The sequence below is a fragment of the Gadus macrocephalus genome, chromosome 7, assembly GCF_031168955.1.
Source record: "Gadus macrocephalus chromosome 7, ASM3116895v1".
Taxonomy (NCBI): Eukaryota; Metazoa; Chordata; class Actinopteri; order Gadiformes; family Gadidae; genus Gadus; species Gadus macrocephalus.
Genome location: NC_082388.1, coordinates 11,882,852 through 11,909,227, shown reverse-complemented (window position 1 = coordinate 11,909,227; position 26,376 = coordinate 11,882,852). Strand labels below are relative to the sequence as shown.

The following is a 26,376-nucleotide window of genomic DNA, read 5'->3' as shown; positions in this document are numbered from 1 at the left end:
GTAAACATGCAGGGGCTGAGGAGTTTGTGGTTGGATTGTCGAGTCAACGCCGTTGTTGCGGTAAACCCTGAACTGTGAATGAACCGTGAGCTTCAGGGAAAACATTCCAGTCGCAGCCAAAACACAGCCACCGTGTGTTCTCTACGAACCCGTTCACACACTTTATTTATTTGGATTTCAATGTTTTGTGAGTGGTTTTTTTGGATCTGTTTTCCCTCCCTTTTTACTATCTCCCTACTATTTTACAAACTTTTTATTATGTGAAAGAGGAAGATTGAAGGAGTTCAATTTGTGTGTGTGTGTGTGTGTGTGTGTGTGTGTGTGTGTGTGTGTGTGCGTGAGTGTGTGTGGGAGAGAGATTCTGTCTTTCCAAAAAGGTGTCAACCCCTCAGTGCCTGCCGCCGGATGACATCGCCTTATTCACTGTTGAAATAAAAAATCCATCTCCTGCCAAACGCCGTGCCCCTCTCTTCCTGGCGGCTCCGACATGTCTTTCAAAGCCTTCCTTCCGGATCCTTTCTGTTCTGAAAACAGGAACGACAGGAACTTGACACTCAAAATAGTTGAAATGGTCGTTTAAGGCCCGGGAAACAATGGTTATTGGTTTTTCTAACTTGTGGTTCTGTAATATGAATCCAGCTTTGATTTGTTTTTGATGATGTAATCAATAAGGCTGAGGTGATGCACCCGACTGATTTGGATGAACAGCGTTTGAAAAAGTAAATGGTGGTTTTTCACACTGCGTTCGCTTGCTTGCCAAAAGCTTGGCATTTCAGATTCTCACAAATGTGAAAAGGTCATTTGTTGGTTGAAAAGAGAGAGAGAGAGAGAGAGAGAGAGAGAGAGAGAGAGAGAGAGAGAGAGAGAGAGAGAGAGAGAGAGAGAGAGAGAGCGGGAGAGGGAGAGAGCGGGAGAGGGAGAGAGAGAAAGAGAGGAAACAACAGGATAGACAGGAGGAAGAAAGTAGTTGAAGAAGTGGTGAGATAAAATGTCCCAAAGAATCAATCAAGGAAGAAGAAATATAACAACACAAGTGGCTGATGGGAGAATATCTGTGAGGACTACAAGGACACTCTCGATCTCACCAATCTTTGGTCTCTCTCTCTCTCTCTCTCTCTCTCTCTCTCTCTCTCTCTCTCTCTCTCTCTCTCTCTCTCTCTCTCTCTCAATCACACACACACACACACACACACACACACACACACACACACACACACACACACACACACACACACACACACACACACACACACACACGGCATCAAAGAGCAAACACGAGGCAAGAGCTCTAAAGGAAAGCTCTCTGCCACGGTGTAATGACAATTCTGAGGAAAGGAGCAAACAGTACCGGAGCCAAAAGTTTTGCGGTGTCTTTGTAGTGACATATATGGGTCAGCACCACTACAGATACCCCCCCAAGGACCGGAGGGGGAGAGGGAGGGAGACAGGGAGACAGGGAGACAGGGAGGGAGGAGAGATATGGCTGAATAGAGGGATGGAGGGAGAGCGAGGGAGAGAGAGGGGGGAGAGATGCAGGGAGGGGGAGGAAGAGAGGAGAGATATGGGTGATTAGCGGAATGGGGGAAAAGAGAGGGAGGAGGGAGGGGTGACTCAGAGGGAAGGGGGTTGGGGTTGGGAGGAGGGAGAGAGGAGTGGAAGGAGAGAGGAGTGACGGAGAGGGAAGGGAGAGGGGAGTGGGGGGAGGCAGAGCGGAGTGGAAGGAGAGAGGAGCGACAGAAGGGAGGGTGTTGGGAGGGAAGGGTGAGCGATGCCTGGAAGGGGGGAGGGAGAGTAGGACGACAAGATGAGTGGTAAAGAGCGAGGGAGTTGAACACAGCGCTGGGTGTTGCGAGACGTGGGACAGCAGCTGGACCGAAGGCCAGGGGTTCCAAAGAACGTGATCCTGTAGAGAAGGAAGGGATTTGAACCTAAGCAGCCAGTAGCAGAAATGTGGTGGATACATGCAGGCCTGTTGTTTTGGAACATAGGTGGCACATGGTTCAAAAGGTTTTAGGCCAATGTATTCGCCAATGTAGGCTATAGCTAATTCTGAAGAAGTGTACTCAATTACTTTTAGTTTAGTGCAGGTTATTTGTTTTTTAAATATTAACTTGCTTTCCTTTTGTCTGGTGTATACCTATGCAAAACATTTAACAGTGTGTGGTAAATGATTCAGTGTTTGTAATAATAAGAAAGAGGAATCATTTTCCAGAACTGTCTCACTGTGCACACATTTTTGTGCACTGAAGTGTACCGGTTTGAATCTGGTTAATTATGAATACTGATTAATAGGATGAAATATTATCTCCCTTTTGTTGTTTTTCATCTGATCTAACACACGGAACATGAAAGTATTTTGTCGAGTTCAATCATTCGTCGTTCAGTGTTCTGTTTTCGCAAACCAATGACAAACGGGAAAAATCCATCAGAAACAATATGGAACCATTGATGAAGGTTTATTTATAAGATTCGGCTCCGTTTGTCTCTCGGCACGCGCCGTCACAGCGGTGGAGCGAGCTCGTTGTAGGGGCGGGGCTCCAGGTGCGTCCCCGTGCTAATAACTAATCATTAGCCATGTAGCTGGAAGCGCCACAGTGGGCGCTTCTACAATGCTATTAAGCCCTGCTGGATGACTGCTGTGCAGTTGAAGGAAGTCGTCGTATGATCTGTGCTCGGCACCATTAATAATGGATGCGAACCATTAAGATGTTAATGTACGTGCTGTTTAAAACTTTTTTATTATTATCCCTAGCTTTACCTTCACCACTAACAGCTCATCTGTTAATATATTTGAAAACAAGAATATCAGCAGGTACGACGGTAAAATTTTTGCTGTTCTAGACAATAAAATAAGTTGTACACAACAGGTCTTATGGTGGTGGAAAGATGTTGACGTCGTCATGTGGTGCGGTGATGTCTCCCGTTGTAGTTAAGAAGATGAGAAACAGTGGATGGCAATTAAGGACTTAACACGCAAACCAATAATGTTAAATAGGAATATGATTTGTGGAGAGCGAGCCAGATTTAACGAGGTGATCCAAGCCGTGTTAGCAATAAAAACAACTTATAAAGGATTATACCCTTCAGAGTGCAAAACCAGCAGGGCACAATGGACGACTAACAACTGAATCTTTTGCAATTTACGATATTACTTATGAAGTTAACTGTTATTTCTACTGGACAGTTCTGTTTCAAAGAATTAACTCTGGGGAAAGTTAAAGTCAAATAAATGTTATTTGTTGTTCATCCATTCATACACAGCTGGAGACTTCGGACCACACATCTTGCTCAAGGAATCCAGAGCAGTTGGCAAGAAGGTGGCGGGAACAGAACCAGCAACCCCAGCTTTACCCTGACGACTTGCTGTAGGCCCAACCACTGATCTACTACTGCGGGCTCTGGTAGGTCACGCTCTGATGTAGGCCTCTATATCCTGACGTTTCGGCAGAACACATTGCTGGACCAACCCAAAGCAGACCAACAGCTACAGTGGTTTTCAATATTTCTCTGAGTAACCCTTAATTAAAGGCCAAAGCACATGGCCATGTTGTGACGGATGCACTTTTTTTTGTTGCATTTCAAACCTAAAATAAATTCATCCTAAGTGTTCTTTGTTCCAAGACAACCATACGATTCTAGTTATTGTTTTTGTCACGTTACAAATATGAGGCGAAATGCATGCTTTGCGCTCGACAGATGAGGGTTATATCCTTTTATCTGTGTCCTTTGTGGTTTATTCTTTCACCATATAGTGTAGGTTTAAGTCTTCCTGCAGCCTTGTTCTGCCTACTCCAACTCTCATCCCAGTGATCATTGTGGAGACACCGTAGCGTGCGTAGCGTGATTGGCTCCCAGGCAGGGAAGCCCTTGTAATCATCCGCCGCGCAACTCTGTTCAGTGGGATCAATCTCTTTTTATCTCAACCTTCACATCCAGCCCTAACGGGGAATTCATGCTCATGCTCAAGTATCTTCTCCACCACCACCTTTCTTTTTATCTTTATTTATTATCCATTCCTTCCTTCCTTCTTTTTGTGTAAGGGAATTGAACCCTTAACCCTGGCAGTGTTAAGGCCTTGTTCTAGTGATGGGTATGGGTTCTATCTTCTGGTTTGTTGTTTGAGCTTGCAACAAAACAGCAGATGAGACAAGAGGATTACCCTTGGTCTAGGGATAATGCACCTTTCGATTTTGATCTTGTCCCTTGTAAATGATGCTCTTATAAATAAATGCCAAGAAATCCTCTGGTCCTGATGGGTTGGATCCATTATTTTTAAAAATTGCTGCTGAACATATTGCAGAACCTTTGACACATAATTTCAACCTGACTATTGAAACTGGAGTAGTACCTTGTCTATGGAAATCTGCATGTCACTCCTTTATTGAAGGGTGGAGACCGATCAAATCCAAATAATTTAGGCTAATATCTAAACTATCTGTTTTAGCCAATGTTTAAGAAGGGCTTATAAGTGCCCAGGTTAAAGATTATTTAGCAACAAATAACATCTTAAATGATTTGCAGTCAGGTTTTCGTAAAAAAAAACACAGCACTGCCACTGCCACTATGAAAGTGTTAAATGATTTACTGAGTGCAATTGATTCAACAACTACTTGACGGGCCGAACACAAAGAGTTCAGGTTCATGGTGTGTCCTCAAGCTCCTTGCTTCAAAATGGTGTCCGCCAGGGGTCCATTTTGGGTCCCATTTTATTTACTATTTAAATAAATGACCTATGTCAAAATGTAACAGAAGCAAAGTGTCATTTTTATGTGGATGACACCGTTTTGTATTGCTCTGCCTCATCCTTGGCAAGTGCCACAGAAGAACTGCAATCTGCTTTTAATACTATTCAGGACAATCTCCACAAATTGAGACTGGTAACTCTGACAAAACTAAAATGATGTGCTTCTCAAAATCAGGGAAAACAGACGATGTTTGTCAGATTGTTGCACTTGATAAGAGAGTAATTGAACAAGTTCCAGTATACACATATCTCGGTTTCTTCTCAGAAGAAAAGTTGTCCTTTAAGCATCACATTGAGTGTAACAAAAAAACTTGGGTTTTTATTATAGAAACAAATGCTGTTTCCCTTTAGTGTGAGAAAAAGACTTATCCAATTCTGTCAATGTCTGGATTATGGTGATATTTTATACATGCATGCCAATCATTCTTCTCTGAAAATGCTGGATTCAGTATACCATGCAGCACTAAGATTGCTTACAAATTCTGGTTTCCGTACTCATGACTGTAGCTTGTATGAACGTGTTGGTTGGCCTTCTTTGCACAATCATAGGTTGGAGCATTGGTATATTTTTCTTTATAAGGCCACATTATGTGAACTGCCGCCTTATATGTGTTCTCTCCTGACTCCTAAAGTCACCACCAGGAATTTTAATCTTCGATCAAATGGGCAAATCATATATGACATTTCCTGAACGCGAACTGTCTTCGGGGAGAGTGCCTTTTAAAGTTTTGGCACCCACATCTTGCTATAAACTGCAGAGTCATCTTAAATTAGACTGCGTTCTAAAAATGAAACGGTTTGAAACTAGGATAAGGAACTATTTGGGTACTAAACGCACATCACATGTGCTAATATTGATCATTGCTGGTGATCACGTTGAGATGATGTTAAATTGCCAATTGTCTATTTCTGTTTTTTAATGTGTGTTTATGTAGAACTGTATGCTGCTGTCTTGGCCAGGACTCCCTTGTAAAAGAGATAGTGAATCTCAATGGGATTATTCGTGGTAAAATAAAGAATACAAATAAAAACTTTCTTACCTTGGAGTCGAGACGGATTTCAGCTGCCTTGGGAAACGGCTATATCTTCATGGCTTAACAATAATGTTTGGTTTTAAAATAATTGTCTGGTATTAAACTATTAGATAAAAAACAGTACATGCAGATGCAGCTGTCTCGGTATATTCTAAGCACGCCACCATCTTTATAAGATAAGAGTTCAATTATTCTGCACAATGTCACACTGCTGAAGCCAAGTCAAAATAAATAATGGTCCCCATTGGGGGACTATTAAAGTGTAACACGAACCCAAAGCACTCATGCCATGTTTTTCACACAGTTGCTGGGTTCTGTCACTATAACAGCACTTTGCAGATACACTTGGCTCAGCCAATCAGAAGTAATGTCTAAACGCCAAACATCCAATCCTGTCACAGCTGGCTTCGACCAAGACGGCAGTTTGTCTCTGACAACTAGTGATTTATCGCCTATTTTGGATCTTGGAAAAACGTTAATTTAACACGGACAATGACACGTAAACCTGTGATCCTGTGTAATTAAAAATCTCCACTGAGTTGAGTGAACTTCTGATGGCGTTGAAGGTGTGTATTTGTGAGGGTCTGGCCAGGCGGACTGCCGTTTTGTCCAGACTTTTAAAGACATTTTCCATTCATGTAGCACCTTTACTTCAAACGCAGCCTAGAAAGTATGTAAGACGTATTACGTTTTATTGTACATTTTGCTTCAAGAAATGTGCACATCATTGATTATGAAAAAAACAAAACAAGTATTACACCAAATATACATAATCATTTAGCATGTATATCTTCAAAACGCCTGTGTTTGACCATAAAGATGCATACCCCACTCATGTTTGCTATTGGAAATAATGCGTCTCATAAGGAAATATTCTTCCAGTTTAAAGATGTAAACCAACATGTTTTGCAGTGTGAAAAGCATGTTCACTTGTTAAGGCCAGAGTGCATTGATATACATGTTTGGATATTACCCTCCTAATCTCTAAATACTTCTATATTAACAGACTTCCTGGATTAAGTGCTGTGCATGCCCAGTCTAGACTCTGACGCAGTCCTCGGCGACATCACATCATAATCATAGATTCAGATTTTATTGGCCTTCTCTGCACATTCTTGAATATGGTCGGACCAGTTCGTATATTCCAGTTTAATCGTTTTTGTCTGCACATGAAGCATCCAAACAGTGCCTGCTTCCTGCATGGCCCCCTGGCTCCGAGCTTACTGAACAACAACTTAATCACTAATCTTTTGTATCTGCGTAACGTGGCTGAGGGGTAATGGGACTCAAACTACAGCCCCATTAACTTCATGATGGGGGGGATTCGCTTCAGTTGATGCCAAAGTTAGAAGTAGCCATTGGGAGGGTTGACGTTGTCACGGGGGGGATGTATGCTGTTCAGTTCTTTGGTGTGATTTGGGACAAAGGTTTCTTTATGTCTGAGTTTTCTATATTTCTACAATAGTTTTCTATTATCTGTTCGAGAGTCACCCTACCAAACCAATAAAAGTCGTCATAGTCTGATCATATGTTTCACTTTCAGTCAAACTCCCCGCTTTACCTAGCAGGCATCCTTGAGTAAGATTTCCTACCCCTACCTGCTCCTTCATGACCTGTCTCTGTATTAATTGTCTAACCCCTCAGTGCCCCTGTATGACCTGTCTCTGGATTCACTGTCTAACCCCTACCTGCTCCTGTATGTCCTGTCTCTGGATTCACTGTCTAACCCCTACCTGCTCCTGTATGTCCTGTCTCTGGATTCACTATCCAACCCCTACCTGCTCCTTGATAACATGTCTACTGTATGTATTCACTGTCCAACCCCTACCTGCTCCTTGCATGTCTTATGTATTCACTGTCTCACCCCTATACCTGCTCTTTAACGACCTGTGCCTGTCCACTGTATGGACCCTACGTGCTGCTTAACGAGCTGTCTCTGTAGTCACCGTATTAAATGTCTAATAAATGACAGTTGTAAGTAGGAGCTTTGGGAATAAGGGGTATGTACAGTAAGTATGTTAACAGCATCTGCTTGTGGCCCCCCTTTAAGTACACAAAGCTAAACATTTATTTAGATAAAGTCCATGTTCATCAGGAATGTAGAACTTCAATGACTTAATATATTATAATGTGTATCATTGCTCATATTGACATTTTAAATCATCCTCATCTTGCAAATGCCCCTCTATGTTTGGGAGATCAATAGAATGAATGATGAATAATATGGAAAAATACATTCAATTTCCGAGGAGCACAGGAACCACCGTGGCTGGTTGACGCCGGCAGCGATCATCCTTTTGTTTATGGCTGTAATTATGTGCCCATGGGAGCTCGATAAACGTGAATGATTCACGCTTGTCTTTGTACAAACACCCCTAATCCAAACACGGCAGAAACAAACGGCAAGCCAGATAAATGTCGGGGAGTGGTGAACATTGACATTTCAGAGATTACACGTAGCCCGCGGCTGACGGCGGGGGGAGGCGAGAGAAGGCGGACAGTGGGTCTTTTCCAAGTTTCATGAAAATAAAAGTTAAATTCTTCCTGAAAAAACACACCCGCAATTTGACCAAACTTTGGCTCTGCGGCTCTGCCACAGCCCCCCCACCCTCTCCTTCCCCACACCTTCATCCCTTGCAGCAGAGCAATTTTGCCATGAGAAAAAAAAAAAAGAAATTCATTAACATCAGCGAAAAATCTATCGGGCAGAGAGAATAGCTCCATGTGCTTCTGCACGATTAGAGCAGCCGAGAGGCTCCGCACGGCCACACATTCACGTGGAGGAACATTAACAGCCCCCTTTCCTCAGGATAAAAAGAAACGCAGTATACCAGCAGTAAAATTACTTCCCCTCTTTCCCCTCCCCTGAGCCCAGTTGGGGGAACTTCCTCTTAATGTCAAGCAATTTGATTCTGCTCTTATTGCCGATGCTGATTTATTTTGTCCATATTGTTCCCCTCGGGGAAAAACAGAGCTGCGGTCAGTCGGCATTTAAATGGCGATATTTGGCGTCCATCTGTGGCGCTCATAGAATGATGGTTGTGTCTTGTTTAATGGACGCAAGGTCCTCGTGCATGGTTTGAAAACACGCATGGACTAGATTCAATATGAGGTGTTATAGCTTAAGGTGGGGGCGTTACAGAAAGGTTTCCATGAATGGAATCAAAAATTTAGCAAAATTTTTTGTTTGTATTTACAGTTGTCAATACGTGTTAGTATGTCATAGCTAAAGCAGTAATGGGCCAAAGATTTGGGTTTGGTTTTTGTTGGTGACAACTATGGGGGATGAGCAGTAATTGCAGGTGTTGTTTAGTTGTTTGCCCAGTCATCGAAACAATGTCACCTGTATTTAATTGTCTTTTTGGTTTAACTGGGAACGCTAGCGGAGAATGGAGCAAAAACCTCTACCCTCTCTGGTGGCCCAACCACTTCTGGGTCATGCAAAATGCGTCACAAACTGTCCCCGTTTGGGAAGTTTCCCAGGATTGTTGCCACCAACACCCAGTTCTTAACTTTCATAGCCCTGCTAATGCAAAGGCTTCCATCAAAGGGCAATAGGCTTAATCACCATTGTGTTACCTCATTTGGAGATAGACAATGACTTAACAGACATTTATTTCAATGAAAATCTTTGCGATTATTACTTACTTATTACTTTAAATAGGAACGAGGAGGATTTTGAAGAGAATGACATTTGAAAACTGCCATGCAATGATGATCAAAAGCCAGAGGCTGGCCTGAAAGCAATGAGGAAACATAGTTCTGTCCGAGAGACGCTGCTTCTTCTTCCAGGACATTGGCTCAGTGTGGGACCGGTACACATTGTCCATCTTTACAGCCCCCCCACTGTCTCACTACAAACCTTCTTGTTGATGGCACCAATATACTCTCGGCCACGTCTAGACTTGATCAGACCTATCAACGCCACCAGCATGTAGTGGATGACTTCATGACCAACATAACAATTGAAATAACAATGACGGAAAATAACCAATATTAATAACCAATATTAATGACCAATGGTCCAGATGGAAATCGGCAACTTTCCTCAATTCTCATTTTTCTTGTGTTGTTGGTAGGGCCAGGCTTCTGTGATGTGGTGCGTGGGAGGGAGGGAGGGAGGATGGGGCCCACCGAGGGCCGCCAGTGAAGGACCCCAGACCTACTGTGGGCTCAGGCTGAGGGACCAGAGGGCCAGCCACAGCAGCAGGGGCAGCAGGGGGCCCGGTGTGGAGGCGGCCCCCCGGTGGCTGCCTCGGGCCCCTGATTCCATACCAGGGTCCTTTTCAGAAAATGGTGGGATGATGTTTAAGTCTTGGCTTTCTTCCTCCTCTTCCTTCTGTTTGTCCTCGCTGCTCTCAAACTGCAAAAATAGCAAATAAAAAAGGTTTCAAATCTAGAATTAAGTACTTCATGAATGGAAATTTGAAGGATTAACCCCAACAGGATACGTGTATTACATATTTACAATGCTTTCATTGAATGCATTGAAAGTCATCCCCGTGCTTGATTGAGAACGTTCTAGACTTTAATCTGAGTTGAGACAATATTATTATTATAATTATTATTATCATTATTGCAATAACGATAATTATTATTATTATTGTTATTGCTTTTATTTATATTAATATTTGTATTATTATTAGGAGGAGAAAATGTTTTAAAGGCACCCAGTGCAACTTTATGTAAACATTCAATGAAAAATAAACATTCAATTTCTAGTCTTTTTTACACGTAGTAAGTTTCAATAACTCCATACCATTACATATCGACATTCAAGGAGCAAAGATGAGACGTCGTTGTGTGGTGAGAACTGATAGAAAATCGTAAACAACAACAATCGCCGGTGGGGAGAAGCCATTTTTCCATTGACTGGAAGCCTGCTTTATTTATTGTAGGTTACAAAAAATAAAGAAAATGGCGGCATTGTTGTTGTTATCGATTTTGTATCAGTTCTCACCACACAACGACGTCTCATCTTTGCTGCTTAAATGTCGGTATGTAATGGTATGGAGTTATTGAAACTTACTACGTGTAAAAAAGACTAGAAATTGAATGTTTATTTTTAAGCCTCGAAAGTTGCACTGGGTGCCTTTAATGCAATCGGGGTGAGCAGGACCTCTGGTTGAGGTCATCATGACATCAGTAGCTGTGCTGCCCCAGGCAAGCTCATATTGGCTAACAAAGCTCATTAGCCAATATTCAGAGACCAAGATTAGTCACCAGTTCTAATTAAAAAAAACAGCTGCAATATTCACAACAGAAAATAATATTTGTTTCGTCATCAACATCATCTCCATCATCATCACCGTCATATAGTGATGACATTTTAATTGTGAATGTGCGAGTAATCAAAACACACCAAATTACCTGAAGATCATAACATGAACAGCTTAGGGGCTACACTCTAAACACTTCTCTCTCCATGTGTCATTCTGGAGGAGGGTAACACAATAGGTTCCCTGCCAGCGTTATCTCTTCTTGTACAGGTGTAGGAGCCAGGGGAGAAGCACTCTATCTCTTTCAGCTTGGAGCCTGACTGTTGCAACGGACAGTCAGGTCCTGCCAGAGGACACATGATGGTACCTTCCAGTGGCCGCTTTCACTTTGCTGGCTCTTAGCTCTTAACGCGTTATGCTGTGGCCCAGTGGGCACATCCTGCCGCTGGTCTAGACATCCAGACAGAGGGTCCTTGCTCCCTGCACTTTGCCTTTTTTGTCACGCCGCATTGGGTTTTCTTCTGAGATGCTATACCAAGCTGAGACCGAGCTCACACGGACAGAAACCTAGTCCTCACCTTGTTGAAATACAGGGGGATCCTGGTAAGACCAGGTAACTTAGAACCAGAAGCAAGGGAACCACTAGTGAGGAGGAACTGGAGTTTGGATTTTGGGGCAGCTCGTGTTCATTGTAATGATGGTTCTGTCATCATATTAACACCAACTGCTTTCTAAATATAACGTTACTCTTATTTTCTTTTCAAATGAAGGGACATTCACAATGCCATTGCCCTTTTCATAATTTCCTATTTTTTTTTTTTTTTTTTGTGGTTTTAGTTTTCATAATCTGCATAAACCCAGGCTTCTCAAGAGAGAGCATTGTCTTGTGCTGGCAACTTCTCCTACCTACCCTCAAAATGTAACAATGCAGAGACTTATCATGTCGTGTTTCCCGAGACCCAACCGGCAATCAAAGTATTGAAGGAAACAAATTAAGCCTATCATCGGAATTACTTGCCGTTGTTGCAGTAAAAGTTATATTTTTCGATGTGTTTGGCTGGCCCATTGTTACAGCTCATTATTCAGCAAGGTATCACAACAAGGGGATCTCCTGTATAGCAGCTTACTGTATATAAAATACCAGTGCGGGGGATATCTCGCTAAATTGAATATAGGTTTCCGAGAGCGGCTTAACTGTGGGAGGACGGTGGGGCTCAGGAGGAAGAGGAGATCGGAGGAGAGCAGCGGAGAGATGAAGAATGAGAAACGGATTAGGGGGAAGGGGCGGGTGCGAGGGAAGAGGGAGACGGGGCAGATGGGTATGAATAAATAAATATTAACACAAGAGGGTTGATTCTATTGCAGTAAACACCTACAGCTAATCCTCCACTGGAGGGGAAGAGTGCGATAAGAGCAGGCAGGGGAGAGAGGAGACGGACGCTGTATGCCGGGATGTTGCCTAGATCTCGCCTCCTTCTGCTCTCTGGCGTTTTTTTTTTTTTCCAGATTGGTTTGCAATGAGGCAGATGTTTACACCCTATGTTAACATCTCAAACGCGAACCACATTGGTGTTCTTCCCTTACGCAAGACTATTCTGGTACTAATCACAATTTTGTCAATTGAGTCGATTTTATCCACAGAAACTTGGAGTGACTATTTCGATAGACGTCCTCGGGTGTAAGTACGGGTGAGGCGCGTCTTACCCAAGGAAGACACCAAAACCACGAGACCTACCTCCCCCAATATAATATAATAATTTAATACCATTTAATAATGAATGTATCATAAGTACTGATTGGCCATTCTGTTTAGCCACTGTGGTATCACTAGACATTGTTACCGCTGTGAGTAGAGTAGATCAGCTTTGTGTTATGCTCACTCTGGTGAAGTCCTGGAGGGTCTGGACACTGACCCGGGGCTGCTCCTGGATGACCGGGGGTGGGGGTGGGGGTTGAGAGGCTGGCGGCGGCATGCTGTCCACGGGAGAACCGCCGCCGCCAACCTCCACTCCCATGGAACTGATGGCGTTTCCTGCAACACAACGGCACGCACTCTGATCAGACGTGTTCTGGTTGTGTTCTGCACAAAGCGCTGAGGGCCATCCAGCACCATTAAAACCTCAGGTAGAGTTGCTATGATTCACTGGATGTCATGTCCATGAGTCAGACACGAGTGACGTGACATTTTCCCAGTGGATGAGTTGAAGGCTAACTAGGGCTCTTGTGGACTAGAAGTTTCATCCTGAGGGCAGTGATTAACATTAGCCACATTGTTCCATTAAAATAGAGACGGCATAAAAAAGTCCTCACTGATCGTGTGTGTGTGTGCGCAAGTGTGCGAGTGTACGTGTTTGTGTCTTCCTAGAAAAGGCAGCCTTAGATTTAACCAGCGGTGTTGGACATCTGGTAATAATTGTCATCATTTTGGGGATATTTTTACGAACGCGCATCGATCTTACAGGCAGCACATTGTTTACAGCACCAATATTGAAAGAGCATGTCAGTATATATTTTACCTAATCAATACTAAAACATAAACATATTTGGCAGATAAAATTATCCACAGTGACCATCTCTGAACGATCAAAGCACATGATCGATATTGGAATAACTACAAACATTTAAAATTCAGTGTGAACAAGATTGCACAGAAAACAACTGTGTGCAGAGAAGCTACAGATGGGGGCCCAATGGTTTAGTGCCTCTGGGGTTTAACTCCCAGTCGAAAAGGTACTGGGTTTGATCCCCAAGGTCCACAGCCTAACCTGTAGGCATCCTTGAGCAATGGATACACAACACCATGCCTGCTCCTTCATGTCATGCGTCTGAATTCACTTGTCTCCCTTTGGTTGAAGCCTTGAAAGGCTCATTTGCATACTCAAACGATGCATATAATTGCCTAATTGAGCATATGCTGATGACGCTGTGCTTACGGAGGCAGGTGTTGCTGCTGAACATGTTGAGGATCTGCTGGCAGTCCTGCCACTCATTGCCGCTGGCCTCACACGTGCACCACTGGGACACCTCCGTGCTGCTGTTACTGATGTAGTTAGGGGTCATAATGGTACCTGAAGGGGGGGGGGGAAGCGATATTACAGAAATATGTAATATACATTACATAAGGCAAAATTGTATTTGTGCTGTGCTGTTCTAAACCCACGACCACCTTTTAAATGTATGGGGTCGGGTGACGGGTCTGCTCCTCACCTATGAGTCCCTTGTATGCCTGCAGACACCTGGCTCGGCTCTCCTGCCCGCAGCCCGACGGAGAGAGAGAAGAGGGCTGGCAGTTGCGCTGGAAATCTGCAAAGCGGGATCTGAAGAGAAATGCCCGGGCATAAATGGCAAGACTTTTACTTTGAAGGCCTGGTTCGTTTCAGTGTTGGGCAAGCTAGACAGCTAGACAGCTAGACAATTTCATAAATTGAGAAAAATAAAAAAGTGACAGTCTAGTGTGTGGCACACCACAAGTAGAATCAGCAACAAATCTAGGCTTTGCTGACCAGGGACGGAAGGGAGAATTCAGGGACAAAATCTGGATAATTATTCTGTAGTGTGTACTCGGCATTCTCTACCAGTTCCTCACAAACTTTGCAGTTAAAGTACATCACTAGCTATCCCCCAGAGAATTGTAATAAGCTAAGCTACAGCAACAGTGCAAGTTGTTTACTACATCGAAACAATTCGATTTGTTTTCACATTGAACCAACTTCATTCCAAGTCAATCCTAGTGAGTCCATCGTGTAGGCAGGCAAACCATGTTCAGTTCACTCTCTGCTCTCTCTTTTCCAAAACCAATTTGGGGACAAAAAGAAACAGACGAAATAACCTGTGCTCCACACAACAAACGGCAGGTGTGTGTGTTTGAGTGTGTGTGTGTGTCACTCGGGATTAATTCTTCTTCTTCTCTTTCGCTTGTGTGTCTGAGACAGGATGGCAGGATTGGTACATGAATACACGTCATATGAAAGTGCTCCTGTTGGCTAGACATACAGGTCCGTGTATGTAGGTGTCACTTCAGCAGGCATTTTATTCGCCACGGTGCGCCGTTGTTGAAGTGTGTGGTCAGTCAACTCACAGCCGTGGCATTTATAGTCGCTGTTTGTCTCTAACAATGGGGGTGGACGCGCTCCTCCGTGCAGAGCTTAGATATTTCAGGGGTGCGCGACACCAGGGGAATACATTGGTCCCCTGAGCGGCTGCCGAGAGACGAGGCGGGCCCTAATGTGACCAATGTATTCCCGGTCCCCTGAGGACAATGATTTTCACGGTCACCTGGTACGACATATTTCACGCGGATCAAAAGTAATTCTAGTAAATTAATGTTATATACAATATGATGCATCGACAATAGTCGTGACAATAGTTCATAGATAGAGAACTGAAAATCACGCGGAGTAATCGGCGAGACTTCACATCAGAGCGTTATTGATTGTTTTTTTTTTGGTGCTGCAGAACCACGAAAGAAAATATATATTGTGGTCGAGGGATGTTCGTTTCTACTCATAACACAGGGTCTACGGTGTATATAGAAAATATAAATATGGCACACAGAAGGCTTGACCACAGAGGCCATGGGCCCCTTTTTATTATTTATATTCTGTATTTTGTAATCTTTCTTTGCCAAGAAAGTGCAGCAGGGCAGCACTCTCCCCTGTTGCCCCCTCCTCTCGGCAGCCATGCAAGACACAGTATGTACCGTGCCCTCGGTGTGATTACGTCATATTGGGTTGGGGCCGGCTTGTGCAGTTCACGCACGTTGTCCTTTTAATTAGGTTTGACTGATCCGAAGAGTTTTATTTTCAGACCACAGCAGAAAAGCTCCAATGCGCTTGAGCTTCAGAAAAGGTATCGTGGACGCTACTGCGCCACTTGTTCAAGGTAACAGTGACGGCTACCACCATGCTCCTGAGAAAGGAGCTGCCACTAGTTGTAGTGACTCTACTGCCACACCGGTAGAGGTTATAGTGTTGTTAAGTACTGCATATGTTCATGGTCAGTAGTTGTTGTTATCCCAGTTTTTTACTTCTTCCGGTTGCCTGCTTACTTTGGGGCTTTTACGGTAACCTGCACACCTAAACAGTCCATCCAATGACCTGCAGTCTCTCCAAGGACCAACATTCCAATCATTTACAAATCAAGGACCCTCTCCCCAACTCAGCTGGTCCCAGTAAACCTTCGCCTCGACTCAGCTGGTTCAGTGAACCTTCTCCCCTACTCAGCTGGTTCAGTGAACCCCCTCCCCTGCTCAGCTGGTCCAGTGAACCCCCTCCCCTGCTCAGCTGGTCCAGTGAACCCCCTCCCCTGCTCAGCTGGTCCAGTGAACCCCCTCCCCTACTCAGCTGGTCCTAGTGAAGCGTCTCACCTGCACAGCTGGTCCTTGTAGCAGTACGTCTGCAGGCTGAGGCAGTTGGGCTTCTCCGCCCTCTCCTCCCCGTTCCGGGCGCTCTCCTCGAAGGAGCACGAGGGGACGATGGTCTTGCGGCGCCGCTCCCCGCACAGCGGGTCGGAGCAGGGGCAGAAGAGCAGGGCGAAGCTGTACTCGTCGGGCACGCGCTCCAGGAAGCGCCGCAGCGCCCGGTGGCACTTCTGCCGGTTGCAGCCGCTGTCGGAGCCCGTGGCGCGCTTGGTGCACGCCACCACGTACTCGGAGCGCAGGGAGCCGCACTTCTCGAACAGGCCGCAGTCCTGCGCCGCCTTAAGACACTGGTTCTGTCCGTCTACCGCGTGGGACGAGGCTGGAGGGAAGGGAGCGTGGAGCGGTGTTTGATTGAGGACCCGCGGTCATACGAGACATGCGACTCTGTTCGTCAACCCTCTTTCCTGTCTACGTTCCCTCTCCCATCCAGAGAGGCTTAGAAAGCCCATAAGCCCAAATGTTTGGGGTCACCCAGACAATTTCATGTTTTCCATGAAAACTCACATTTTTATTCAACAGTTTTCGGCTGTGCTAACACAATTTCACAAGGTTTTTCTTATCGTTAATTAGCCTTTTAACACGATTAGCTAAACAATGTAACATTAGAACACAGAGTGATGGTTGCTGGAAATGGGCTTTTGTACACTTATGTAGGTATTCCATTAAAAATCTGCCGTTACCGGCTAGAGTGGTAATTTACCACATTAACAATGTCTAGACTTTGTTTCTGAATCATTTCATGTTATCTTTATCTCTTAGTGACCCCAAACCTTTTCAAAAACTGTGTTGAGAATTGAAAGTCAATAGTCTGGATAGCCTAATAGCTCGGGTGTCGTTCGACTTCTGGCTCGTCCCACGCTATCTTTGTAAGATTCTGTGTTCGTTCCCCATGGTCCACAGCCCAACATGTAATCCTCCTCGGACAACATGCCCTAACAATAAGTTGCTTGGGATAGAAGTGTCTGCTAAATGACTAAATAGTAGTAAATAAAAAACAAAGTGTGACTGTGGTGTGTGAGTAGGTCCATACCTGACATGATGGAGGCCATGTGGGACATCTCTACGTTCCTCACAAGGTTCAGCTCCAACTCCTCGTAAGGAGAGACCTCATACTCCTCGTAGGCTGGGGGGAAACAAGTGGAGCCATGGTCACGTGGTCTCACTCACTCACTCACTCACTCATTCACTCACTCACTCACTCACTCACTCACCTGAGAAGCGCACCGTCCAGTACACCTTGAGGCAGTGCTCCTCCCGCCGCGAGCCCCGCTGGCACTTGCAGGCCTGCAGGGGGCGGTACTGCTGCAGCGCGTGCTGGGCCTCCAGGCACTCCCAGCGGGCGTCGGCCCCCAGCGGCGCCACGGCCTCCTCGGCCACGCAGTACTCCAGCAGGCGGTAGAGCACGGCGCAGGGCTCCTGCTGCAGGCAGCCCTGCTCCGCCACGCCGCAGTCCAGGGGGGCGGGCGCCAGCGCACTGCCTGGACCGCCGCGGGGGAGGTGGTGGGGAGGGGCAATCAGTGAGTGGGGCAGCTGGTCGTATCGTATGTTGTACGTAATGTACGCACTTATTGTACGGCGTACTTAGTTGTGTAGCACCTTATCCAAGCTATCTTTGTTGTATACGGGAAACGGGTTAACCTAGCGATTGTTGGTGCTTTGCACTTGGTTCTGTGAGCATCCTTACTGTACAGACGGAAACATATTGTTACACCTCGTTCTGACAATATGTCGCTTTGGATAAAAGCATCTGCTTAATACTCGAAATGTAAATGTAAGTTCCCTACTACTATTTGGTCGTTAGCAGAAGCTTCATTCCTAGGCGACCCGCGGCGAGCGCGGTTTTACCACTGGTGTTGGTGTTGATCAGCCTTTACGAGACGTTTCTAAATGAACGTCTGAATTCGATGGACTGGATTTATGTATTGTAGACCCCGTGGTGGGGACTGAACCAGCAACCCTTTGGCCGCAAGACAAGCCGGGCCATCTACTTTCCATAGCCTTGCTAGAGGCCGACATCATCTTGGTAGTAAAGCCCACCCCCAGGAGACGGGGTAGATTATGAAGACATTAGACATCATCAATGGTCAATATCAATTATGTATGCAAAACACAGCCATGTGCTGGCTGGTTGCTGCAGGAGGTACTGCATTACCTTGCCTGAGCGCTTCTGTATTGTAGTGATGATGATCATTATTATTGTGATTATAATGATGATAAGGATGTAAATGTCTCTCGTATCCAGCCTACAGTCTGCTATTAAATCAAAGTACAGCAAATACATAATTTATGCTAGAGGCATGCTACAATTTAACTGATTACACGTTTTCCACCGTAAGTGGTTACCAGACCATTACCATCTCTAGATCAAGAACTTTGAATTTAAAGCATTTTTTATCTAAAGATCACAAGTGGAATGACAGTCTGCCTGCTTTTGCTTGCGGAGAGCAATAAGCAATCGATGCACAGTGTGAGTCATTGTCTTTGACCTTGCCACAAACAAGTCAATTAAGTTAGCCCGATGAATGCGAGGAGGCTTATTAACTAAATCTGATGTGACAAGCATTGAGTATGTGTTTTATAAAAGCATGAGCAATGGGAGGACACCAAGCCTTAAATGCAGAATCATGAGCCAGGCATGGCCACATTCATTGATAGCAAAGAGGAGGAATAATAATAACTGGAAAGTCCACAAATAGCTTATCCACCCCAGGGGTCGTTCTTGGTTGAAGAAGGGAGCGTGAACAAATGTTGAACCGATACAAAGAACGTACGGTTTACATAAAGGGGACCGATGATTTAATCCACAAGCGTCGGAAAGAGATCCAACGACAAACCTGGTTAGCGTCAGAGAGCAGAGGGACATCTGGCGTCGTTGACCCGGCGGTGGTCCGACCACGTTTGCTCCGATGGGCACTTCTGGATTTCTCAATTTCTGAATTTGGGATGGAGGGTGACCCACATCTGACCCCCCCCCCCCCCCCCCCCCCCCCCCCATATCATCCTCAAAAAACATTGAAAGACTCCCCTGAGAGAAGGAGTGATCCACATCATCTCTAATGGCCTGCCTTGGGCCCAATCCCATTTCTACCCCTTACCCCTTCCCCTTCCCCCTCCCCCTTGTTTGGAAGGGGTAAGGGGTAGAAATGGGATTGGGCCTTGGTCTCTGCCGTCGGCTGTAGGAGCCTATAAGCAGGTCTGAGGAACCAGTAGTGGGATAAGATATCTTCAACAGTGTAGCAATGGAGCTCCTTGTGCAGCCCTGAAGGTTCTGGTCTATCTCCAGAGGACTACTTTATGTCAGTATTACCAGCGTCTGAATGCGCTGCCGTCTGAAATTGCCCAACAGGCCTGGTGCAAGGTTCTGTATGTCTCGTGACATTTCACATCTGACACTGACATTAGTCAGTGACAATTCAACCTTATTAAATATAACATAATAGATGGATAATATGTGGTGTCAAATGATCAATCACAGGAACTTGGGCAGCCTAATTCGAGTGCCCAGACCAAACCCAGGCAGTTCAAGATAAGGTGGTGATGATGAGCCAAGGCAGATAAACTTAAATTCAGGATTATTATTTTTTTATCACGACAGGACCCATTCGCTCCACAGAACCCCAAGCGTGCCAAAAGCCAGACCTGCAGTCAACAGTCACGATCCCTCATCGCTATAGCTACAGACATTACAAGGAGACAATACAAGGATGTCATCAAAGGCAGACAAACAGGTTGAGCAGGCAGACACCAGAGTTCTGTGGGCTGTGGACGCCCGTGGTAGAGGTGGTGCTGTCGGCGTAGGAGCGACGTGTTATTACTAGGTCTAAACTATGGCAAAATCTCTGTTTGGCTCTCTTCCCTGGTTCAGGGAAGAATACTGTAATAACTCCTCTCTTTTCTTCGCCATAAAGCCCTTGAGGAAGGGTGCCCCTCCAAATCATTATGACGCAAACTATTTATTAGCCGCTAGGATTTGTTGTCCCATAATCAAGGGATTATGAACTACATTGTCAAAAATTTGGTTTGTGTTACATAATACGATGCTCCATGCCTTTTTGCAAACAATGGAAAAGTTTGGCTGCATAAACCAATTCGAGGAAACACATCCACCAATTTTTTGGTGGTTCTCTTCTCCCAGAAATAATGTTGGCGGTCTTCTCAGCCACACAGCTGGTCAGCTTAGAGATTCAGATTTAATTGATTACAGTTGGGGGAAGGAAACATGCGCCAAATATGGAGACCCAGGAAGTCATGGAGTGGGATGTGAGCCAGTTTATGAAGGATGCAGTCTATCTCTTTACTTGGTCTCCACAGTGTTCTTGGCATGCAAGGGTTGAATAGGTAACCAGAGGTGTGAGAGAACACCTTCAGAGGCTTTGGCAGAGCTGCCACCAGGCCCTGGATCAGGAGCAGGGAGAGCCTGTTGGGTACCAACGGAGAGCAGGCTGTCTGTATCTGGGCTGCTTGAGAAGGGCTTTCTGATGTTAAAATGCACAAAAATAAATAGGAGCTCTGGTTGCAGCTAATGGTGTCTGCATGTGGATCAGGGATTGTAAACCGATCACTGCTTGCAATTCCAATAGCAATCTCATGTTTCAGAGAGGGTGTGCGTCCCCCCTCAACCTGATAGTATGGGAGAAATGTACTTAATGTTTAAAGGAATATCATTATTATTTACTATACATATAAAGAAAGTGATCATTATCTTGCCTGTATGCTATATGAATGAACATAAGTGTGAAAAAAATCATAAAGCTGTCTAAACTCAAATGACGGACCCAGAAAGGGCCTCCTCAATGGTTAACTTAGAGGGTCATGAAGAAGCCTAGCAACTGTTGTTGAAGACTTGATTATATTTATAAACAAGGAAGATGGCTCGGCCTCTCAATGAGATGAGCAGGGTGTCCTTGTACCGTACCACACAACCCATTCTGGTTTTACTATCGATAATAGTATTTGCAACCTCACCTGTGCACATATCTCCTCGTTCGAGAGCCATCAAGCTCCCGGTGGGACCATTCCCTACTATAACAAAGCTCTCTTAATGGTCATTCAACAGTATAAGAAACTCTCTGCTAGAGAACAGACGTATGCATACATTCAATTATCCTGTATTCTCTGGGATTTCCTGACCTCTGTTCTTGTTTTTTGTGGTACTTTCTACGACAAGATCAGAGAGACGCACACCACCTGTCTATCCATCCGTCCCTCTATCCATCTATCTATCCATGCATCCATCTATCTAATCCTCCATCTATCCATCTATCTATCTGGCCTTCCATCTATTTATCTTTGTTGCTATCTATCTTCTATCTATCTTTCTGTCTACAGTATATTAAAATCGAAATGGCTGAATCACTGAGGAATTCAAACATGATTTGCTAAAGTACAAGAAAAATAATACCTTCATATAAACTCTTCGGATTTATATCCTGGCCTACTTTCAGTTTCTAAGTCCAAGGATCAATAAAATACACTGACCGACATAAAATTCTGCTCACTCTATGGGCCATCCGACAAAACCCTTCATAAGAGTTCTCATAAGTGCTGATATAACTGCAAGCGTTATTCAAGCGTTCATATAAGTGTGAGTCCACAGCTCTGCTCCTTCCTGAACCCTGATCAGCTCCACTAGTTCCTGGACACTAAACAATCACATCGAGAAGTGTTGGTTTTGGTTGGTGTACCTTCCTATGGATTTTGCTATGATATAATGTCAATGTACCCACTACGACTCTGCTGCAGCCATGACAAGGTTTGATCTAGGTAAAAATAATCCCAAAAAGGATTTCATGCACTTCAGCGACTATCTCATTGTGGTTTTAGAAAATGAAACGAGGCCATTGGGTCAAGACTGAAAACGAAATGCATGAAACACGATGATAAAAAAAAAGCCTGAATATGACCAAATAGAATACAGACTCTTGCTTTTCTTTTAAATATCAACAGCACACATGTTCTGCTACTCAGCAACAAAAGCAGGCATAACAAAGGCTGGACTAAAATAGCTCCACAGCTAACGGGGCTATAGACCCGCTCTAAGCAACACATCTTAAACACTAAGCCTGCGACGGTTCCCAGCACAGGTTCAATGACACAATTAAGTCCAGTTACTGGGAAGGTATGCTTGGCTTGCTTTCTACAGAAGGGACACGTGTGTTGTAGTATAGGCCTACAATGTTTTTAGACCTTAAGTGAGAGTAGGTCACAATATTCATATTCCTAGATTGAAATATGCCTCAGAATGATTGGATTACCATTCAAGTTATTTTAACTTGTCTGTTTTCTTATGGAGCTCCAACATTATTATGGATGTTCATGTTCGGTTGGTTAGTTGATTGATTTAGATCAACAATTATTACTTTCAATATAGATATTGTCAAGGCGGGAGTGAGACGGGATCGAGATGAACTAAACACCTTTTAAAGAGGACAGGAGCATGGATCAGAATTAATTCATGAAAGTGATTTGTCGGCTGGATGATTTAGAAGAAGAAATGCTGTGACAAGAGGTTTTTTAATGATGATGGACATAAAGAATTTTAGCCCGTGTGTGAAGTTCTTACCAATGCTGCACACACACACACACACACACACACACACACACACACACACACACACACACACACACACACACACACACACACACACACACACACACACACACACACACACACACACACACACACACACACACACACACACACACACACACACACACACACACACACACACACACACACACAGCCGACAAGAATAGATTCAACAAATAGTAGGGGTTAAGATAGATATTTGGTGCGTAACGATGGATAATATGACATCTCTCACCACGGCGGCACGATGAAGGTGTTATGTTGAACGCATTCATCCTCTTTTACACAATTTCTAATTGATAGAAGATTGCCTTTATGCCCACATATCAACAAGACGGTTCACTTAAATGTCCGACCCAGAAAAATACACAACTCCTCTTTGTCAAGAAATATTAGATCTCACGTCTAGGCCTATGTGATCAGAAGTAAATTCGATTTAAATGCTGATTGAGAAAAAAAATTAACCAATTGTAATTTTTTTTCTGAAGCAATTCACTGGTATTGTGAATCTTCACTGAAAATGAACTCCCCGAGAAAATAACCAGAAATTATTTTTTCATGATTTCAGTATTGCAGAATATTTTTTTCTTATAGTTGGAAACTGCCTAAATCACTTAATAAAGTCTCCCTGACTAGGATTTCACGAACGAGCAATTTAAATGCGAGCCTGCTTACCACATGTGAAGAAAATCTGAAATAGTCCAAGGATCATCATCCTCCTCCTGATGCCGGTTGACATTGTAAAGAGTTGTGTCTGTTCAGTCTAAGATAAGACGTGCACACTAAGTGATGGGTAAAGGAAAGTTACACAGCTCGGTGCACCATGTAAACGAACACGTTCTCCTCCAAGCTCACATGTGCGTGTTGAAATAAAGTCCTTCCATTCTCCCGTGGGATCTCGTCCATGGATGCCGCTTTCATCTATGAATGAACGACTTCCCAGACAGATCTCAAAAGTTTCCGTTCAGGGTTCTGCATCTAAAACAGCATCGTCGTTGTTGCTGCTGCGCATGTCCACGTCGGGTACCTCTCCAAGGCATTGTAGTCCCAACGATCACACAGTTGGGTAGTTCGTGTTGGTGACTGAGCGAGCGACTCCTGTGAGTGCGTGCCCTTATTATAACGCCGAGCTCGACTATGATTGGTCCGACTGTCAGGTCTGCATATTCCCCTGAGATTGACTTTGCAGTATAGCCTGTCTGTGTGTCAGTAATGTTGTTGCACTGTACACATTTATGGACTGAGAAATCTTTTAGTAACCGCATCAGAGTTCAGCTGCCACGTGCAAAAACAAGGCGGGTGATCCCCTACCGAGAAACACACGGGATGGCTCCGCACAAGTGGTGAAGAGAAGATATCCACCTTCAACCATGACTGGGAGATGCGTTCAGGGTTAGAATGAACCATTATAATTCCCGTAGGCTATTTCATTGTTATTCCAGAAAAGGCTACACGTTTACGTTAGTAGGCCTACGTCAGGTAGGCTATTGCACACGTAATTTAATCCAGATCGTTACTGTGTAGACTAGTTAATTATAGGGTAAAATGTGGCGGCACTAGCCAAGAGGCCGGCCTATGTAAGGTCTAAACTACAAGTTCAGGGTGATTGCGTGACTTGTGTCCTTGTGTGTTACTACAGCTCCCCCTGGTGGGTTATATGGTGAATGTGATAGTGGTAGCCTACAATTCGGTTTTTTTTGGTCTGATTATGTAATTAAAATAACTAATGTGACGGAACCAAAAACATATTTAAAAAATGAAATAGGTTTGGATAACTATAGAGGAAAGGGTTAGGGTAAAATAATACAATCTCTTATTCAATTAAAATTATAAATAACAAACTTCTTACATTTGTTTTTCGGTAACTTTGCATTCGTTTTTCTAGAAATAGAGGATCAGTCAAGTGAGCTACAATCCATAACGATATTCCCCAGTGCTATTTCTAAATACATCATTCCAGTAGCGGAAACGTGTCGAAAGGGTCACGTTACATAACTGTACCATGGATGTATACAGCATTCTTTATATTATAAATGAATAGGCGTAGGAATATATCAAGGCAGATGTTAATATTTATATAATTTTTCACATGAAATGTGTTGCATTTTCAAAGGTGATAAAGTTGATGTTGTTCCTCATTGTTTACAAATGATTAAACAAACCTGTTGTTGAATTGATACTGTGGAGTGTGTGTGGATGATGGCCGGTGGAGGCAGCCTCACTTGGCCTCGGGTCAGACTGACTTGACTCTGGGGCTGGGTGAGGTGTGAATTGAGCAACCAATGTGCACAGGTTAAATTAGCCACCACCAAACATGCTCAGAGATATCTCAAATGGCAGCATGGATCACTAAATGTATCATTATACTCAAACTATAACAATAAAAGGGTTTCAACATCACCTCCCTTTGTACTGGTTTTGGAGGAGCCTAGTAATAGCCACCTAGGTGGAGTGTGATAGCCACCTAGGTAGCATGTAGCAAGGTCATTGTTGCAGGTACATGCAAGTTTGTCGTTTTATTTTTTGTTACACCGGCTTTCCATTGGTGGAGATTATAAAGCTGAAGAATAAGGTAAGGCCTTGTGCAAACTATTAAAAACATCTTGCATTTTTCAGAGATGCTCAGAATACCTCAAGACAATTCACACATGCAAAATAATACATTATTTTATTATGAAATGAAAGGGCATTGGTCACTTTTGATTATTATCTAATATAAGTGTACTGCTTTGTTCGTACGTTTTGCTGAAAAGTTGAACCATTGTATACATTGTAAATGTATATCAGGCGGCCATGGCAGTAAAGAGCCTATGCATGACCTTAAATAGTGCTGGTCTTTGGCTTGTATTTATGACCTTTAGGCTATTTCTGGTCTCTCTCTCTCAAGGTCGCAGTGCTCTCTCACCTTTCGTATTTAGTTCCTACGGTCCCTCTTTATTCCCCTCTTTGGTCCCTCATGTTACGACCTTATGACCTCAATGTTTCTCTTCAAATTTCCAATTCCCTCTTGCTAGAATGTACATATAGAACGGCAGCTTACTGTTAGCATGCTATATGTGCAATGTAAGTCTGCATAAGTCTCTCTGAACATAGGGGAAAACACGTTTTCAAATGACTACGTTCAACATGCATACATATCGCACAAACAGAAACTCACACACAATCACAATGAGTGCCTAGTGAGGTACTGTATATGTAGCCTATTATACACACTTTAGCCAGCTGTCTATTTATATCCCTACACAGTTCACCAAGAGTAGTCCATATCTATTGGAACTAGTGATAAGAATTTCATTGTCATTCATTTTAGGCCAGGGTTGAAGTTGAGCACTTCAATGCAGTGGGCGTGCAGTGGGTGTGTCATGTTAGTG

The 26,376-nt window shown here is 44.0% G+C and overlaps 1 protein-coding gene and 1 long non-coding RNA gene across 3 annotated transcripts; one reads left to right on the top strand and one right to left on the bottom strand.

Annotated features, from left to right (window-relative positions):
- The first annotated feature begins 2,566 nt into the window (after positions 1 to 2,566).
- LOC132461571 (uncharacterized) lies at positions 2,567 to 14,425 on the top strand. Its single transcript, XR_009526633.1, has 3 exons — positions 2,567 to 2,718; positions 3,262 to 3,401; positions 14,230 to 14,425. It is a non-coding gene; the product is annotated as an uncharacterized LOC132461571 (long non-coding RNA).
- Positions 6,450 to 24,656, bottom strand: LOC132461570 (GDNF family receptor alpha-4-like). 2 transcript variants are annotated; one of them, XR_009526632.1, is made up of 9 exons: positions 23,681 to 24,656; positions 17,628 to 17,894; positions 17,447 to 17,539; positions 16,363 to 16,735; positions 14,205 to 14,314; positions 13,931 to 14,065; positions 12,878 to 13,029; positions 7,467 to 10,141; positions 6,450 to 7,376 (listed from the first exon to the last, which is right to left on the bottom strand). XR_009526632.1 is itself a non-coding variant. In XM_060056769.1 (8 exons), the coding sequence occupies exons 1-8, from the start codon at positions 23,742 to 23,744 to the stop codon at positions 9,941 to 9,943; spliced, it is 1,395 nt and encodes a 464-aa protein (XP_059912752.1). In that variant the 5' UTR covers positions 23,745 to 24,656; the 3' UTR covers positions 6,450 to 9,940. The 2 variants fall into 2 exon arrangements, 1 of the variants encoding a protein (XP_059912752.1); XM_060056769.1 differs by having other exon boundaries at positions 6,450 to 10,141.
- Between the last annotated feature and the right edge of the window lie 1,720 nt (positions 24,657 to 26,376).

Coding starts and splice junctions, on each gene's coding strand:
- LOC132461570 (XM_060056769.1), bottom strand. CDS start 23,744: ATGTCAACCGGCATCAGGAGGAGGATGATGATCCTTGGACTATTTCAG. Junction 14,315..16,362: donor TACAAGGACCAGCTGTGCAG/GTGAGACGCTTC, acceptor ATTTCTCTTCAG/ATCCCGCTTTGCAGATTTCC. Junction 13,030..13,930: donor CAGCAGCAACACCTGCCTCC/GTAAGCACAGCG, acceptor GTTGTGTTGCAG/GAAACGCCATCAGTTCCATG.